Source organism: Lissotriton helveticus, chromosome 11 (genome assembly GCF_964261635.1).
Source record: "Lissotriton helveticus chromosome 11, aLisHel1.1, whole genome shotgun sequence".
Taxonomy (NCBI): domain Eukaryota; kingdom Metazoa; phylum Chordata; class Amphibia; order Caudata; family Salamandridae; genus Lissotriton; species Lissotriton helveticus.
The window spans coordinates 1,099,881,183-1,099,900,863 of NC_136072.1; the positions used below are offsets into that span (position 1 = coordinate 1,099,881,183).

At 46.8% G+C, this 19,681-nt stretch overlaps 1 protein-coding gene across 2 annotated transcripts in view; it reads left to right on the forward strand.

Annotated features, from left to right (window-relative positions):
• The window catches only part of GGT1 (gamma-glutamyltransferase 1), a 784,209-nt gene that overhangs the window by 713,453 nt on the left and 51,075 nt on the right, over positions 1-19,681 (forward strand). For both annotated transcript variants that reach the window (XM_078667770.1, XM_078667771.1), the window contains exons 6-7: positions 868-1,028; positions 12,838-12,987. In XM_078667770.1, coding sequence (XP_078523896.1) covers positions 868-1,028; positions 12,838-12,987 — 311 coding nt within the window. The remainder of the gene's footprint in view (positions 1-867; positions 1,029-12,837; positions 12,988-19,681) is intronic.

Sequence of the window (19,681 nt, forward strand, 5' to 3'; positions counted from 1 at the left end):
TTGTTTTATTTACATTCCTAATGCCACATTTATTTATCTTGAAGATCTATCTATTTTCAAGGTATGTAGATGTGAAATTTAGAATAGGGAATCTATACTGAACATGTGTGTGTGTGTCTGTGTATGTACACCTTCATGATATTGTATCGGTCAATTTTCTGGATATATGTTCTACAAACTCAATATTGTGACATAAACCTGGGTGGTCGCTACTAGTAATCCTGTAAAGTCACTATTGTGATGTGGCCACTAATAAAGCAATTATCAGTCATTAGTAGTTTGCGACTGTTTTCTTCGACTAGAAGTAGTTTGCATGATAAAGGCTATAGATCCATCTTTTATCTGTTATCGAAGCTGTGGAACCCCTAATTAGGGATTCAGTTCAATATATGGCATAAGGTAGAGATGACAATGCATGTGGCTCCAGTATTCCTAATCTAGCCTGTCCTGAGCTTTCTTCCAAAGGAATAGCCTGGTAAAGACCAAGTCCTGAGTTTTCCCCGAGGGAAGAGGTTGCCCCTCTCCATGGACGATGGAGATCATAGCTGTATAGACATTTGAAGCGAGACCTTTGAAAAATGGCTAGGAGCATGTTATACTGTCTCACACAGGTGTGTCCTTTGCATTGTTAAGTGAAAATTGTGGGCCCAGTTCAATGGATACCTTTTACTCCTGACTTGGTTCCTAAATTCTAATGGTAAATCCCAACTAAACCAATCAATCAGTCCAGGTCTTATAAAGCGCGACTACTAACCCATGCGGGTCTTAAGGAGCTGAGTTGCCTATGGAAAAATGGTTTGTGTATGGAGCTGTCAGCGTCGTGTCTTATAAAAACTGATTTTTGTTGTCTTGAATTCTTGTCCCCAGTGACATCCTCTGCAATCCCCAAAGAAAGGTCCTGACCGAGGGAGAAATAATCAAGTTTCCACAACTCGCCAAGACTTTGGAGACCATAGCCACAGAGGGCGCGGAAGCTTTTTACACGGGGTCCCTGGCTGCGCAGGTGGTGAAAGACATCAAGGACGCAGGTAAGCTGGCGCCTCCATGTGCTAGAAGGTTTTGGTTCGCGGCGAGGAGATTTGTGCGTGAAACAAACCACTACCTCCCACCCCCACACACACACACAGAGATAGGTGGTATTGAAAAAACCGCAAAGCCCATCTCTCCTAGGTGCCTTTTGCGGAGGTGGACAGGAGAACAAAGCAAGCTCTCTGTAGAAGCAGAGAAAAACTTGAAACATACCTTAGCACCAGCGCTTAATTTGTAGAATATTAAGGGCCAGGACCCAAATTATTACTCAGTAGTGCACTGTACCTTGCACAACCTACCTCATTTTTTCACTGCAGGTTTAAGTTCAAGTTTTATAATTTTTTTAAAGTTATATTACATAGTTTAAAGCTGCACTAATAAGTGCTTCTTCAAAATTCACAAACACAGCGCCACTGTGTGATGGTTTATCAAAAACATTTAACTGTGTTTACAAATAAGTGCTGCTGTCAAGCACCAGCAAACACCGGCACATAGTGCCCACACCGCCATTCACTCTCGCCCGCCTGTACATATACACACTTCCTCCCCAATGATACTCTGGAGACATGTTTGTGGGAAAGAACTGCTGCAGGTTTATTTCATACAACACACGTATGACGTTTTAGGTGGGTCATCTTACGGGCGATCCAAAGCAGGCAGCCCCTCGCTGTCCCGCATGCCTAAGGAGCCATCTTGCACGGCGAGTCGATGTTCTGACGGTGCAGCACATTACCAACTTCGTTATACTCCCCCCACCCCCCCTGTCGGGGCGGAGCGGTGTGGCACACCCCCTGTCGGTTCAGGCCCCCCGACCGCCCGAAGGACTAACGGGGTGCCGTCGCGGTTTCCAGGAACCTCCTTCGGCTCCTGGTCCTTGGCTCAGGCACCCTTACTGTGCCAGGCAGAGGTACCCTTACTGTACCCGTCTGCTTCCAGATCGCCCTGTAACTCCACCTGCAACACAAAGAAGAACATTACACCATTCCATTACTCCGCGCCGCCGCTCAAGCTGCTGGGTCAAGGTTCAGGGTGGGAACAGCGCTTGAGCCGCGGGAGACTGGGATAGAGAGAGGCCGAGCCTTGGCCACCTTGATAGATATAGCGAGTTCGCCCCTCACACCTGGGGGCCCTCCCCTAGCCTGTGAATGGTGAACGCGGGGCGCCCTATCAGTGTCGGCTGGAGTTGCTGCCGGGTGGGACTAAAGCGCTGTCCCGCCCATGTTCCCCTGTGGGTCACGCGGTCAGAGGGCATAGTGCCCACACCGCCATTCACTCCCGCCCGCCTGTACATATACACACTTCCTCCCCAATGATACTCTGGAGACATGTTTGTGGGAAAGAACTGCTGCAGGTTTATTTCATACAACACACGTATGACGTTTTAGGTGGGTCATCTTACGGGTGATCCAAAGCAGGCAGCCCCTCGCTGTCCCGCATGCCTAAGGAGCCATCTTGCACGGCGAGTCGATGCTCTGACGGTGCAGCACATTACCAACTTCGTTATACTCCTCCCCCCCCCCCCCCCCCCTGTCGGGGCGGAGCGGTGTGGAACACCCCCGGTCGGTTCAGGCCCCCCCGACCGCCCGAAGGACTAACGGGGCGCCGTCGCAGTTTCCAGGAACCTCCTTCGGCTCCTGGTCCTTGGTCAGGCACCCTTAGTGTGCCAGGCAGAGGTACCCTTACTGTACCCTTCTGTCGCAGAGGTACCCTTACTGTACCCGTCTGCTTCCAGATCGCCCTGTAACTCCGCCACAGCTCTGGAGGAGGCCCCCGTCGATGACAGAGCCCCCCACCCACCTAGCCACTTTCGTCGCTTTTCCGCGCCTCTTGTACTTCCAGGAGGAATATGTCAACTCCCAATCTTAGCCAAGTGTTGTTCCCTGTCTTAGCCATAGTACCCTTTGACTTTCCTCTCGTATTGGTACTTGCCTTTGCCTGCCGGTCACGTATCGCTTGTTGTACCTCTATTTGTACTCCATACTTTGGCGACTTGCCCATATGAGTTGCAAGAACTATTACGCCCATCCTATACTCTCGCAGGGGTATGTTGAAGGGTCGAACTGACCTAAAGTTCTCATTAGTCGAGGATACCTCCAAATGTACTTGGTGCCCTTTCATATCTGACGGGAACCCCTTTCTAAAATAAACTTCTACTCCCTTTGACTCAGGAAGTGTCGTCCCCGTGCGGTGCTCGTGGTTGGATGGTCTGCCAGCTCCAGCAGTCTATCTTTTACCTGTCTATGATACTTTATCGTATTTATCTCGAATTAGCGTCATCACTGCGTTTTGGAGCAGTGGCTATCTGTTCATCAGCTCTCCACCAATTGGGAATCGCTATCTAAAACCTCTATTTTGTGGTAGCGGAGTGAAACCCACATTCCTTCCTGGCAGTATGGCGTTTTAAGTTTGTTCTAGTTATGTGCTTACCCAACTTTAGTGCCCCGCTGCATCTTAGTTTAGAAGGCCACAACACCACCCACCTGCTGCCCTGGCTAAACGCGGGTGACTGCCTTCCCTGGCGCAACCTGTGACCTGCCCTTGCTTGCAGGGGAATGCCCACCAGTGCCTAACTGGGCCTGTGTCTATATGGTGCCAGACGAAGTTCCTCTTTAAAGCCTGAGCTTTCGGTCGGTGCTAAGCTTAGAGTGCCGCTGGCTGGTATTTACAGCTTCTGACATTGCTTCCAGGCAATACACCTATGACACGCCCGTACCAATGGCCTGCCAATGCTTGTTACTTGTATAGGATACCTGAGCCATGTGAGTGGGGAGATTTCCCAGCGCGGTTCCTGCATTGGAGACAGAAAACATTCATTAGATGCCCTGCCCCCCCCTGTCTACCAATCTGATTCTCTGCAATAAACAGGGATCAACAATGTCCCACACGCTACCCTGGGCAATCCTGTTTGGAGCCAGATGCAGCAATGCAGCATCTTGACTAGGTCACTTATTCACATGCCGCATCTGCATAATGACAATTGCCATTTGGCGATCGGGGTTTAGTGTCACCTCTCAACTCGTCCCCTTACACTTCTTCTCACAAACACCTCATCCTCCCAGGCCTTAAAACCGGCCTCAAAGTTCTCCTCCTTTAAAGACACCTACAAATTTAACTAATGCCTTCACTTGCAGCTTAATCTTATACAAGTCATATAGGTCTGTTTGCAGCTTAATCTTACCCGAGTCTCACATTGTTAACTTACACTTTCTTATCCTCTTACCTGAGGGAGGGTTTGGAAGGGGCAGGGAAACATGCCCGTAGCCGTTCCCTCTGTTTTCCAACCCCCCTCACCCTGTCTCCAATTATCACAGATTTTGTAAGGGGAAGGGAGTACATCCCGAAACTCTGCTCTAGGCCAACTCCCAACTGTGCCTTCCTACCAAGCACTACTTTCCCCCGCTGAATTCTGGATTCAGACATAGCAACTTTCTTTTTACATATTTTTCCATTAATATTTTGTATAACCTCTGGTGGTGACACCTTCACATTAATACCATCTAGATTCTTGCCTAGTTGCGAAATACTGTAAACCCCAGTAATGAATTGTCGCTTCATCAGCTGATTCATATGTCTGTCTAGTGTACTGTCGATCAACCACATCGTAAAAGGCTGAATATCGTATAAAGGTTGTTCGTTTTCTTTCTCGTAATAACTACCCTTATGACAGTCTAACACTTGCTGGTGCTGTCTGTCTATTGTGGAGATGCACCATTACAGGATATTTAATCATTGGAAAAACGATCAACAGTAATGATACCAGTCGTCCAAGTAGTTCTCACGGCTTCGGGTGGCCTCAACAGTCTGAAATGTAACACCTGTAAAGACGTGTGACGCAACAAAGACCTATTGAGATAGATAGAACAAAAGTTTAATTCACACAGTAAATGTTGAAAACTTTTTATAGCGCGGTGAGCCCACAGAAGCCAGTGGCTGGGAACCAGACTCGAGACATCGGGTATCAAAGCGCCATACCCTATCCCGATAGCATGGAGGCCATGCGATACCTAAGGAGACATGCCTCTGGTAGGCGCAGGGCGATCGACTCATTTGACCTTTTATGCTAATCTGCCGCAGGTCTATTCGCCTACCACGTTGTACTGCTTGCTGAGGACCTTGGAAATGTAACCCGATTAATTTCGTCTAGGCCACCACAACCTTCCTTGCTCCTAGAATCAATACAGGTTTATTCCTCACAGTTCAAATCTGGAGAAAACGTGTGAAAAGCAGCAGCACTGTAGACACATTTTGAGGGAATTTAGGTCCCTGGAAAACAATTGGGAATCTTAGGAAATAACTGAGAAAATTGTTTTCATACTAGCATGAAGAACCTTGGCCCATTACCGTCTGGACATCTCGCCCTTACCCGCCCTCGGTAGGTCAGTACACTCAACACTTTGTTCCAACCTGACTCCCCTGCATCGATCATGCGAGGGCGTGCGCGACCATGAGTTAGGCCGCATTCACAGGGCATAGCTCGAATGGGAAGGCACCCACGCCCTTCACGGTCGGACTACCATGATTTAATCATTTTTCCCCATTCGGGCATCCGGCAGACACCACACTGGCGGCATTCAAACTGCATCGCGTGCCATTAGGGTTACATGTCCCCCCGTGCTAACGTGGCCAGAGTACACTCTCGTGGTTCATTGGTTGCACTCAGCGCATGCCAGTATCACTCACCCGAGGGTGGGGCAAGGCCTCGCGTAAAGCAGCGCTTACGTTACATACGGTATGAAGAAAGCCCGCGCTGTCGTGCTGGTGGAAGCGGTCACCCTCAGCAGCGCAGTGTCCTATTCTACTGGCCTCCATATCCGACAACTGCCCTCGGTACGAGTGACACTCCCTCAATAATACCCGCTATCAGCCCCACTGCACCGCACGACTTTTATTTTGTTATTCATTCTTATCGAATGCGATTTTATATAGCGCGATCTTTACCCGAACGTATTCTACTGCACTCAATTACGTCCGACAACTGCCCTCGGTACGAGTGACACTCACTCGGTGATACCCGTTATCATCCCCACCGCACAGCACGGCTTTCTCTTTTTATCTATTCATATTGAACGCGATTTTATATAGCGCGACCTCTTCCCAAACGTGGAGGCATGCAGGTCGTTCTAGAGAACTGCTGTGCCTCACCAGAAGGAAAACCCTTCAGGGGCGGGATTTTTTTATTTTTGTTTTATTGCTTTTAAACTTTTAATGCCTATTACGGAGATTTGCAGGAAAATATTGCAGGCTTGTTGAGGTAAGACATGTAGGACCAGACATATTAGCTTTGCCAATGCTTGTTTGTAAATGGAATTTGGTATTAGTTTTAGAAGAAGACAGAGACATGACTTATTCGGAGAGTTTGGGCAGCATGTGCGCCTACTGATTTATTTGCATGCCGCAGATCACTAAAAATTAGCCATTGATCGAAATTTCTGAATGCGAGCGATAATCCTGTCTGAGTTTCGATAGGTCAGAGGTCACAGCACGACATAGCTGCAGCAGAGACATATCGCACCAGGTAGATCCGCTGCCTTCAGATAGATACTTGAGTGATGCAGAAACACCGCCTCAGAACAGAAAATGTCAGCAGCTTCCCCAAGGGGTTGGTACGTGCGTAACCGTTAAATGAAATGAAACGAAACGCTGAAAATACGTTGGTTTCTCTGAATAAACACCGTATTATTTGCATAAGAAACAGAGAGATGGGAACCCTATCGCACGGGAGAAGGAAACAGTATAATTCCAGCTGTGTGGGAAGCCCGGGCTGCATGATGGCTCTTTTATTTGACATGCCTCGGTGGCGAATCCAAAACAAAAGTCAAATTAGCCAAGATATTTTCACAAGATTGTTTCAAACAGCATTGCTTTGCCACGCAACGCCAGAGCAGATCTGGATGCAATTAATAAAATTAAAACACCAGACGGGATTCGCGCAAGAGTTTTAATGATATAGGCACACCATGACAAAAAAAAACATTCTAAAAAGTGTTTTTTGTTGTAGCAGAGGGTGGCATCGTTATATGGATGCCAGTTCTAAAGTTTTGAGACTGGCAGACTTCCTTTGAGATGCCAGTCGCAGAGCGAGGCATTATCGTGTTGCAAGTGCAGGGATCTGAGCATGCAATGGATGAAGAAGTTTTTTTGCTGAAGCATTTTTTTCAGACTCGTTAACCCACAGGGGGCTCCTAGGGTCTACCCCGAGAAGCCATTGAGACGATGCCTGGACATTAATGCCCAGGTCTGTCTGCCTCATTCATTGTGTAACTTTCGAGGGTGAACTGACCATCATGTACATTTGGCGATTGCCATGTGGTCCGGGCCTCATTAAACACTTAGGGCAGGCACCGTTTCTGGTTTAATGTAGTGGTTCAAAACCGCTACCCTGTAGGTGTTCACACACCTCTCTTTAATACCATTTCTAAAAGTAAAAGTGTGTTTCTAAGTCTTTGTTCGTCAGGACGTCTGTGCTGCAGCCCTGCCCTCCCAGTTACCATGTCAGCAAATTCTGGCTGTCGCATGGGTACCTCTACCCAGGTCATTTTCACAGGTGCACTACTGCTCAAGGCACATCCAACTCAGTCCTATGGTATATGTTGACAACAGCATAATTTTAGTCTTTTTGGAGTTATTGTGCATCCAGATGTTGATGGCTACTGGACATTTTGGGAATTAATCATGGTCTTATTCAAATCTTTAATTACCTGGAATACAATTGGTGCGTCAACAGTGTATCTTAAGAAAGTGTACCGAAATGACAGCAATCAAATAGTCTAAGGGAAAGACGCTTAAGCTTACATGACGATGACCCTTGTGGAACGCCACAATTTAACTACACTTGTCTCGAAATAAATTCGTGGTGCAACAAGCGCGGAACCCAATGCTGGGCATATCAGCCACAATTAGAGCGGCTGGTGTTGTCTGTAGAGCATCATATTCAGCTTCTATATACTTCAGAGCTACCAGGATAGCCATAGGCATGTCTGGACGTGAGTGAAATGCATCATGTGACACGTACCATGTTGGTTTCCATTTAACAACAGCGGCAGGACAGCCCGCAGGAACCCGACTTCCCCGAAAGAAGTCATCGCAAACAGTAAAGGGTGTAACTTACGTTTGTTAAATCAAGTTTACGGCTAGTTGCTGTACAAATGGGTAGGAACTGCTATGTTGCTTTTAGGTCTTCGCAGATTTAACACCTTAACGCCATGTAAAACTCCAATAGTATGCAACTGGTGCACTGATTGTCGTTAATGAAGAGTTGCCTGCAATGAAAGCTACGATACCGCCGGACCGCCTGGCGCTTTACCTGTTTCTAGCCCAGAAAGGCGGAGTTTGCAGATTAACCCATGCAGGGGACACTGTGCATACATTATCAGATTAAATAAATAGCTTAAAAGCTATATCTGTACCTGCTTCTAGCCAAGAAAGGCGGAGTTTGCAGATTAACCCATGCAAGGAGACGCTGTGCATACATTATCAGATTAATTAAATAGCTTAAAAGCTATATCCAATGGAAACCGGGCGCGCCCACAGAGCGCCTAACGAAGAGCTCGGAACAAAGGACCGGTAATGGCGGCCATATTATGGCGCCAAACCAGTCCCCTTGCTAAACGAATGACCGCTAACAAAGAACTGGTAATGGCGGCCCCACTATGGCGCCAACCTTCGATAACCGAAACTTGCTAACTTAAGCAGATCAGTCCGAGTGTTCTCCTTCGATAACCGAACCTCGCTGACTTAAGAAGACCAGTCCGAGTGAATTAAGGCGCCCACCCAGTCCCCTCGCTAATCTAACATCGCAAACGTAACCGCGATACTGCAATTAGTTTAAACAATCACGCATTCTAAGCGGAGGACATCGAAAACATTGAGGGGATGTCTTTCCCGTTCACTTTGTAACGGGACAGAGGCGGTCCGATGCGGGCAAATCACATCAACTAAAACCTCCGGCTACATATACCTGGATTCTACCGCCTAATGTTCTTATCATAAACGCTCGTAAGCCTGTATGGACTAACCCGATCCCTTCGCGCCCGAATTTAAAAGGTGCAGCCTGACCCGTGCGGCACTGTGAGCTGCCCAGCCCGTGGCCCGCCACCACTACCCCCCCCCCCCTCCCCGTGGCCGATACCACTGGACCCCGTACAACCTGGTCATGCCCAGGGACGAGGCCGGGGGGAGTTTGGAAGCACATACCTCACGTGTTACCACGATCCGACGACGCGAGCCGAGAACAGCAGAGCCGCGGTAGAATCCAGGCAGGAAGGAAACAGCGCTTTAGCCGTGGGAGACTGGGATGGAACAGCGCTTGAGCCGCGGGAGACTGGGATAGAGAGAGGCCGAGCCTTGGCCACCTTGATAGATATAGCGAGTTCGCCCCTCCCACCTGAGGGCCCTCCCCTAGCCTGCGAATGGTGAACGCGGGGCGCCATATCAATGTCGGCTGGAGTTGCTGCCGGGTGGGACTAAAGCGTTGTCCCGCCCATGTTCCCCTGCGGGTCACGCGGTCAGCGGGCAAATAATAAATATTACATAGCTTAAAGCTAATAAGTGCTTCTTCAAAATGCACAAACACAGCGCCACTGTGTGATGGTTTATCAGAAATATTTAACTGTGTTTACAAATAAGTGCTGCTGTCAAGCACCAGCAAACACCGGCACAAATAAAGCATTGCTTAGCACAACGTTTGAGTTCTTTCCACAGAAACAAAACCCCATTCCTGAGAAAAAGTCCCGGGCACACGTAATGAGGATAAGAAATACTTGTAGAATGTCTCGTATTCGTATTCAAGTGGTTGACACCAGTAGATTAGTTGGAAAGTTTTTAATAATGCAATAACAAAGAAACGACCAGCTGACATGTGTTTCATCACAAAGCAGGAAGTATCCCGTGACTCTACCGGGCTGTGGGGAGGTTTAAAAGAATGGTGAGATTAAAGAGCCCGTTGAGTAACCAGAGCGGCTAAGGGGGTCTGATGAACCCAGCGAACAGAATCAATAATAGGACGACGTAAAAACCCATGGAGAACCGAGTGTCTAACGAGGATATGAGGACCTGTCACATTGACGTGTGGTGAAGAGGTAGTCGCAATGGCGGGGTGGTAGGCACCAAGCAAGGCGGTGTGTGCCGTGCAAGAACACTTGATGGGGCGGATGCAGTCACGCGGGAGCAGGGTGCCAGTATGGGACGTGTGTCAATAGTCCAAGAACTGGAGGGTGCGAGAGGCGGGTGCTCCGTAAACCTTGCTTACGTCAAAGGATGCACCAACCGGGTCCGTGCGTGCAACGGATGACCCCATTCCTATTTGGAACTTTCCACATATCCAGTATGTAGCTTGAAGGAAAACATAAATCCCTCCTCAGATGAGTGCTTTCCTCAGAGATGGCGCATAGCTTGAAACAAAACATAAATCCCTCCTCAGAGGAGTGCTTTCCTCAGAGATGGCGCATAGCTTGAAACAAAACATAAATCCCGCCTCAGATGAGTGCTTTCCTCAGAGATGGCGCATAGCTTGAAACAAAACCTGAATCCCGCCTCAGATGAGTGCTTTCCTCAAAGATGGCGCATAGCTTGAAACAAAACCTGAATCCCGCCTCAGATGAGTGCTTTCCTCAGAGATGGCGCATAGCTTGAAACAAAACATAAATCCCGCCTCAGATGAGTGCTTTCCTCAGAGATGGCGCATAGCTTGAAACAAAACCTGAATCCCGCCTCTGATGAGTGCTTTCCTTAGAGATGGCGCATAGCTTGAAACAAAACCTGAATCCCGCCTCAGATGAGTGCTTTCCTCAGAGATGACGCATAGCTTGAAACAAAACCTGAATCCCGCCTCAGATGAGTGCTTTCCTCAGAGATGGCGCATAGCTTGAAACAAAACCTGAATCCCGCCTCAGATGAGTGCTTTCCTCAGAGATGGCGCATAGCTTGAAACAAAACATAAATCCCGCCTCAGATGAGTGCTTTCCTCAGAGATGGCGCATAGCTTGAAACAGAACCTGAATCCCGCCTCAGATGAGTGCTTTCCTCAGAGATGGCGCATAGCTTGAAACAAAACCTGAATCCCGCCTCAGATGAGTGCTTTACTTAGAGATGGCGCATAGCTTGAAACAAAACATAAATCCCGCCTCAGATGAGTGCTTTCCTCAGAGATGGCGCATAGCTTGAAACAAAACCTGAATCCCGCCTCAGATGAGTGCTTTACTTAAAGATGGCGCATAGCTTGAAACAAAACATAAATCCCGCCTCAAATGAGTGATTTCCTCAGAGATGGCGCATAGCTTGAAACAAAACCTGAATCCCGCCTCAGATGAGTGCTTTCCTCAGAGATGGCGCATAGCTTGAAACAAAACCTGAATCCCGCCTCAGATGAGTGCTTTCCTCCAAGATGGCGCATAGCTTGAAACAAAGCCTGAATCCCGCCTCAGATGAGTGCTTTCCTTAGAGATGGCGCATAGCTTGAAACAAAACATAAATCCCGCCTCAGATGAGTGCTTTCCTCAGAGATGGCGCATAGCTTGAAACAAAACCTGAATCCCGCCTCAGATGAGTGCTTTCCTCAGAGATGGCGCATAGCTTGAAACAAAACCTGAATCCCACCTCAGATGAGTACTTTCCTTAGAGATGGCGCATAGCTTGAAACAAAACATAAATCCCGCCTCAGATGAGTGCTTTCCTCAGAGATGGCGCATAGCTTGAAACAAAACCTGAATCCCGCCTCAGATGAGTGCTTTCCTTAGAGATGGCGCATAGCTTGAAACAAAACCTGTATCCCGCCTCAGATGAGTGCTTTCCTCAGAGATGGCGCATAGCTTGAAACAAAACATAAATCCCGCCTCAGATGAGTGCTTTCCTCAGAGATGGCGCATAGCTTGAAACAAAACCTGAATCCCGCCTCAGATGAGTGCTTTCCTCAGAGATGGCGCATAGCTTGAAACAAAACCTAAATCCCGCCTCTGATGAGTGCTTTCCTCAGAGATGGCGTATAGCTTGAAACAAAACATAAATCCCGCCTCAGATGAGTGCTTTCCTCAGAGATGGCGCATAGCTTGAAACAAAACCTGAATCCCGCCTCAGATGAGTGCTTTCCTCAGAGATGGCGCATAGCTTGAAACAAAACCTGAATCCCGCCTCAGATGAGTGCTTTCCTCAAAGATGGCGCATAGCTTGAAACAAAACCTGAATCCCGCCTCAGAGGAGTGCTTTCCTCAGAGATGGCGCATAGCTTGAAACAAAGCATAAATCCCGCCTCTGATGAGTGCTTTCCTCAGAGATGGCGCATAGCTTGAAACAAAGCATAAACACTGCCTCCGATTGGTGCTTTTCTCACATGCAGGGAGTAGCTTGAAACAAAGCTTTAGCCTTAGCTCTGATTAGTGCTCTCCACAGATGCAGTGTTCAGCATGTTTCCCTGAACCACTGGTCCTGGTTCTCACCCCGCGTGCACCACAGCAGGCACCAGTTTGTCTAGCGGTGTAGGCCTGCCGTCATCAGGGCCCCCACTGCTTCTGTTTGTGTTTGCTGCACTTATATTTTATTTATTTATTGTCTTTGTACATAGAAAATGAGACTGCATCAGCTGAAGTCTGAGGGTGAAATACTTCTTGTAATCCTTTGGGGGCCTTTAGCTCCTTAGCGGGTCCATTGGTATTACAAGTTTCTCTGTAGCGCTTTGAGGTGGCAGAGTGGAATAACGTTGGTAACATGCAGTAAAGATCACTTGGAGTACTGTACTGCAAGGCTACACTAGAGTAAATTGTAATTCTCAGTTGCCCAGGGTCAATGTTGCTTCCGCAAGGTGTCTTTCTGTTGCAGGTGGGATCATTACGGATGAAGACCTGAGAAACTACAAGGTGGAACTGATTGAAAATCCTCTCCAAATCCAGATCGGGGACTACACCGTGTATGGCCCCGATGCCCCCCTCAGTGGTCCGGTGCTCATGCTGATGCTAAATATTCTGAAAGGTGAGTCTGAAGCGCCTTGCACTGGACCTCACGCTGAGATCTCCTGCTAGAACCATTGCTATCTCCAGGTTGCTGCTTGCAAGCCCAGCAGACTAGTAACAAGCCTTGCAGTTACACGAGCCTGCCTACTGGCATACCCTTGAGTCTTGGCTCTTTGTAGCAGCCTCAGTGTCTCTTAGCCTTCTTTGGTTTTGACAGGCTCCAGACTTAGATATTTCTGTAAATATTCTAAATGTAAATGCACCATCATGCACAATGATGTCTGTTCCTATGGGGCCATTGGGGCTTCAGGGGAAAAGTGATGTTACTTCCACAAGCCTGAAGATCTGGGGCAAAAGCACAGTGCAAGGGAAATCCTTTAATGTGGTGAATATGTTTTCTCTATCGCAAGTATTTTATTTGTGTTTGTAGACAAACAAATCATTGAAATAAAGTTTTGGTCTCAAGGCTTTCTGTCCTAAATACAAATGGAAAAATCTCAGCCAATCCCAGGGGCGGCTCCTCTGTTAAGGCGGAGGAGCGCCACCCCACTGCTCACAGAGCAGAGAAAAAAATAATGATAAAATGTTAATAACGTTGATGTTATCATTTTATATTTCTTTGCTATGGGGCTGGGTTTGGCCGGGGCAGGGCTGGGGTCACAGGGGGGAGAAGTGGCTTGCACACTCCATGTGGGCATGACCGTTTGACCGGCCGTCATGGGCCGGTCAAAGATTCATGCACACTTTGCATCTTCCCAGCCAGGCTGTAATGCACAGCCTGGTTGTTGAACATGCACAGGCTCCCTGTTCCAGTTGGTGTTCAGACCAATCACAACGCTGACTTCCAGCGTTGTGATTGGCTATGGGGAGCCTAGGTGCTTCCAGTTAGGACCTCGCTGGGAACAGCGGCAACGCGACGGAGAGACAGCGGCCATTTAAAAGGTAAGTGTTATTTTTATTTTCTTTTTTTTGTCAAACTCCCTCATCCCCTCGGCCCGCCACCTCTATTCCCTGCCAGCCTCCACTGGTTAAACCATATTTCCTTAGGAAAACACAGTCATTGTGCCTTCCTCAACACAAGCATTTTCAATGCAATAGGTCTCACATTTTTTTAGAGTTAGAGCTATTGGCGTTGTAAATGACCATATGTTTTACGTATGAGTTTATGTTTGTAGTGTAGTGAATGCATGTGGTGTGTAGAGGAATTATCAACCAGATTCATCATTGTCCCGTTTTGCGAGTCCTTAATAGCGATTATTAAGGAATCGCTATTAAGGACTTGCAAAACGGGATTCATGTAGGAATTGCTAAATAAATTGCGATTCCTACACATTCCTTATTTGCGAGTAGCGAATTGCTAATCGCAAATAAGGAATAACTCCCCATTCATTCCTATGGGCCTAAAGGATGCCATTTCAAGGGTGCCAGGGGTGTCCAAAGGACACCCTGTAGCACCCCTGAAATGTAATCTACATTGGTGTTGCGCACACACATGTCCAAAGGACATGTGTGTGTGTAACATGCAACTTGGAAAAATGCATTTAAATGCATTTTTCTAAGTTTTAGCTATTTACCACGAGGTTTGACCTCGCGGTAAATAGCGGCCCAAAATTGCAATTTCGCAATTTTAAAATGGTTCATGAATTGCATTTAAGGAATCTCAAATAGAGATTCCTTAAATGCAAATCCTCGCAAATGTGCAAATTCTTTATTAGCGATTTTTGCATTTGGGATGATGAATCCCAAATGCAAAAATTGCACTCGCAAAGGGCCAGATTCTCAGAATCTGGCCCTTTGCGAGCGCAATTAAGCTTGATGAATCTGGCAGTAAGTTGTTTATACTGGAATTGTAAGTTGTGAAATTGTGTGTGGCGTGTAGTGGATTTGCGTGGTGGTATTATTTGGTAGTGTGTGTAGTGGAAAAGTAAGGGAATAAGGGCTGATGTAAGCAAAGCCGCATGAATGAGGATACACAAAGATTGCTGTACGAAAGATATGGAATTGTTGCTAGAGGACATATTATAACCCAAGCTACTTGGCATGAGAGTGGAAGCAGCAATGTCACAGGAAGAGGTATGCATTTGCAGCGCCTGACACTCGTTTCTGAGCGGGCCATACCCCGCTAAGTCCTGGCGGCTCTATCGCACCTGCAGCAGGGCGGCACAGGGCGTGTGTGACTCAACTATCAGCAAGGCATTCCTAAACCGTTGTGCTGCACTGTAAACCCCGGAACATACCCTGAACAGTAGCGGTAAAAACAGAAAATGGAATACTGTACAGATCACAACCAGACCGATTGCAATTAGGGCGGCCATATTTGAAAAGAAAATCTTCACTATTGTCCAAACCACACATGAGTATTCAGAATGGTCAGTTCTTTCACTGAACATGTTTTAGCGGTCCAATGAGACTGCTGAGGAAATTTGTCTTTCGGCATGCCATGCATAAATAAAGAATGGGTTTTTTAACTCTACGAAAGCAAAAGCCCCCGTGTTCCCGGCAGGACTGAAATTTAAAGTGAAAGCGGCGCTGTGCATAAAAAAAAAAGAAAGCTGCGTAGCCATGCTGTGTGATGAAGATAAAGTTACTTTTGGGGTACAAAAAATTGTGGGCTCCCCGCCTGGATATGAGTGGCAGCGTACAGTGAATGAAGTGCTGAAATCTTACTTTAAGCTGCTAATGTAGGCTGAGGATTACTAAAGCTTTCTTATGCTACTACTTAAAATGTTTAATGAGCAAAGCATCACTACTTATTCAAATTTTATCAAGATGGCTAATGCACATTTTACTAAATTAAAAAGGTAACTTTCCAAATGGTTGAGTACTTGACTCGTCCTTGTTGAGCTCAGCTAACAACTAACACCCGTTTCTCCCTGTGGACTGGTCCGGTAAGCCACTCAAAGAAGCGGAGAGCGGAGTTTCTTTTTTTAAGATGTTTTTTGACAGCGTGGTGGAGCCAGAGGCCTACAACAAATTGCCTGTACTGTCAAAAACCCCGTGCAACAAACCAGCCACTGTGCCAGCCAGGGCTGGGTGTGTACAATGATTCAGAAAAGGGGGTGGTGATGAACAGAGTGCCTGAATTAAGCAGACCACTCTTACCCAGTCCAAAGATCAGGGCTTGATCCATCACCGTTTTTTAGCTCACTGCACCATCCCAGCTCAGAACTTGGCTATATGCAAATTAGTCTGTTCCTGTCCCAGTGCATGATGGGAACAGGGCAAACCAAACTACCAAGCCAATTCTTGTACTGGGAAGGAAACAAGCTTCCGGGGACCGGTTTCTGCCATTTCAGGCGTCGTCGGCCCGGCTTGCTTGAATCCTGATGGTGCAATGAGCAAGGGACTCACATCTGAGTATACCCTTCCACGCTTATGGTGGACAAAATGATTCAGAGAGAGAGATAAATAACGGTGATGGATCAAGCCCTGATCTTTGGACTGGGTAAGAGTGGTCTGCTTAATTCAGACACTCTGTTCATCACCACCCCATTTTCTGAATCGGTGTGTACAATGGCAGTTTTTCAGAACTGTGGTAGCGTACCTAGGATACAACTCCAACAATGCTCTAGGACTCTGCATGAAAGAGAGGAATAGAAATGGTTTTAGGTCCACCCTGCCCCCCGCCCCCCTGCGTATTGTGGCAGCGTCTGCAGAAACGCTATAGCTAGCGAGCCGCTTTGCATCATGTGGACTGTAATTTACACTCATAGCTCCTATATAACGTGTTGTTGCTTGTGGACCACAAATCATACAAATCTCTGGGAAACCAGCTTAGAGTCCAGGGAGGAGGAATAGAAACCGAACTAGTCACCTGAACTACTCAACCTCCTACACCAGGGGTCTCTAACCAGTAGTTTGTGAGCTACTGTAGCTCTCCAGCTACCTCAGAGTAGCTCACCTGTGTGCAGCCCAGCTTATTAAATTAGAAAGCTTTTGAAAGGTTGAAGTAAGATACATAACATCTTTTTTTAATTATACAGCACTAATAATAATAGTAGCTGTCAATGCATTTCATTGGACATGAGTAGCTCTCAATACAGAAAAGGTTGAAGACCCCTGTCCTACACTGTTCCTTCGGAACTCGGGTCTGTCGTCACTGCTCGGTTTCATTTGCTGTGGAGCTTGTTGTCTGGTTCTGGGATCTGAGGGGAGACTTCCGGGGAAGCATCAGGTGCAGTGCATAAATAAAGGAAGCTGCGCGGCCGTTCTTTGTGATCAAGCACAGCGGGGCCACGCTGTATGTGCAAAGTAAAGCATCCACAAAAGCAAACGGAGTCCTATACATTCCTTCAGAGCTGAACTTTAAAGAGAAATTTGCAAAGCCATTCTGTGCGATGAAGCGCTGCAAAATATAGAGTAAAGAACCAAAGCCAATGGAACCAGGACGGGTTGGCGAAGAGTGTGTCGAGCCTGCACCAGCATTCAGGAGAAAGTCATTAAGAAAGTAGTGCTCACAAACTTTAAATAAAACTTACTGAGTAACAACACATGTAACAGGGCAGTTCTCATGGCAGGTTGCAACAGGAGAAAAGGAGGTACTACTAAACAAATTAACCAATAAAAAAAACATTTACAAAAGTAACTAAAAAAAGCCAATGAAATACATGGGCAGAAGATGGGCAGAGCTTTATGCACATATCCTGAATACAGTATGTCTCGAATAGACGGTGCATTCACTGCTGAGGGGAGACCTAACGAACCACTTGCTCATGTTTTTAAAGAAGCAGCCAAAGGTAAATGAAATTGCTGCTAAAATCCCTGTTAGTGTGGTGGTAACAGCAAACACTTTGCTTTATTTTCATGTGTATAGCAGGGGCGTACACTGAATGGCAGGGACTGGATTATGTGTGTAATCACAGGAAGTGATTGGCCCCACGCCCAAGCCCAGCAAAGAGGCAAAGAATCTGGGAATTTGGGTTGATCCAAAACTGTCCTATGAGGGCCATGTGAATCGCCTAATGGGAAAATGTTTTGGGATATTAAAAACCCTCAATCGCACATTGGATTTACTCCCTCTGGAGGCCCGACGAACCATGGCCCAAGCCCTAGTGACATCCTGCATGGACTATGGCAATGTGCTGCTCTTAGGCACTACGGAAAAAAACCTAAGACGAATGCAAGTCCTCCAGAATACTGCTGCTCGGTTAGTGTTGAGACTCCCCAAAAGAGCAGCATCCAGTCCTGCCCTGGAGTCACTACACTGGCTTCCAGTCAGAAAGAGAGTGCTTTATAAAGCACTCCTAATCTGCCACAGGATTTTTTGGCATAAAGCACCGTCCTATCTCTCTGACTTGGTTCAGATCTATGAACCTACTAGAACATTACGCTCAGTCGGAGTAGGGCTACTAAAAATTCCCCATGTCAAAAAAGCAAAAATGGGTGGACGCTCCTTCAGACGGCTGGCAGCCAGCAACTGGAATAAACTCCCGGTCAGCTTAAGGCTAGAAGGATCTGAAATGCAGTTCAGGAAACTCCTTAAGACCCACCTGTATAAAAACTAATCCTTCTGGCCAGCCCGCTATCCGCATCTTTCTCTCTCCGTAGCGCGGGGACACGCCGAGATGGCGTCACCAGGCGCTTTATAAATCCCCTTTATTATTATTATTATTATTATTATTATTAAGTGCATGCGTAACTCCAACAGCTTCCATTCTTCTTAAAACAATTCTTTAGTCCTCTTATCAAAAGACATCCAGAAGGCGGCCTACGTGTTTCGTTCCACAAGAAGGAACTTTCTCAGGGCTGTTAATCAAAGAAAATGTATCTCAATTAAAATCTTCCTACTCAAAGAGTTTAAAAACAGGAAGTTCCAGGAAATAAAACAAAGTGGGAAGACACATGCAGATGAGTGTTGTACTTGAACTGTCTTGGTGGAATGTGGTTTCCTGCAATAACCCTTTCCTCAGGTGCAAGCAGTTAAACCCTCAAATTCTTTGACCCCAGACTTCTTATAAAGTAGGAGAGCTTATATGTCAGCATACTGGGCAAGAACGCAACTGCCCACACCTAACTTTAAACAGTGACAACCGGTAAGGGGAATTCTAGAATGCCTGAACCAAGCAATCATGGAGTTTGGTTAAATCCCATGGAGTTTGTCCAAACATGTTGAGATGTATGGCCTTCGTTCGGAAGACCGGCAAGTGGCTGATATCTGCTGTTCGTTATTATTTAGAGGCCGGGTAAGTAAGAAAATCTTTGTGGTAGAGCTAAAGTCAGCAGACGTGGCATTGGTGGGACTGCCTGTTTATTTATTTTGCAGGTTTTATATAGCATGGATGTACTATCTAGTATTATCACATAAACAAATAACTGATTAACATTCAATGAAACATCTGGGAAGGTACCGCAGGCACAAAAAAGCTGAATGTAGCTGGGGTATCCAATCTTTCAGGGGCATTTGGATGGAGGCCTAATGGACTTAAAAGGCGACTGAGTCAACGAGAAGTGCTTTAAGTAGTTATTGAAAATGTATTAAACTTTATTTAGTCTCTTATGAAGTACCGGAGGGTGGGTTACGTTCTCATCTGTGTACACAGCGAGTGCCAGAGATTGCTTGCTCTTTCAGTGAATAACTGTTTCATGGCTTGGGAACTCCTACATTTAGGACTGTCAAGGTACAGTGAGACTTTGATCCTCAATATTTTGTGGTAAGAAGGGGAGAGGATGTGGCATAACGGCTAGGGTGGTCAAGCTCTAATCTGGGAACCGGG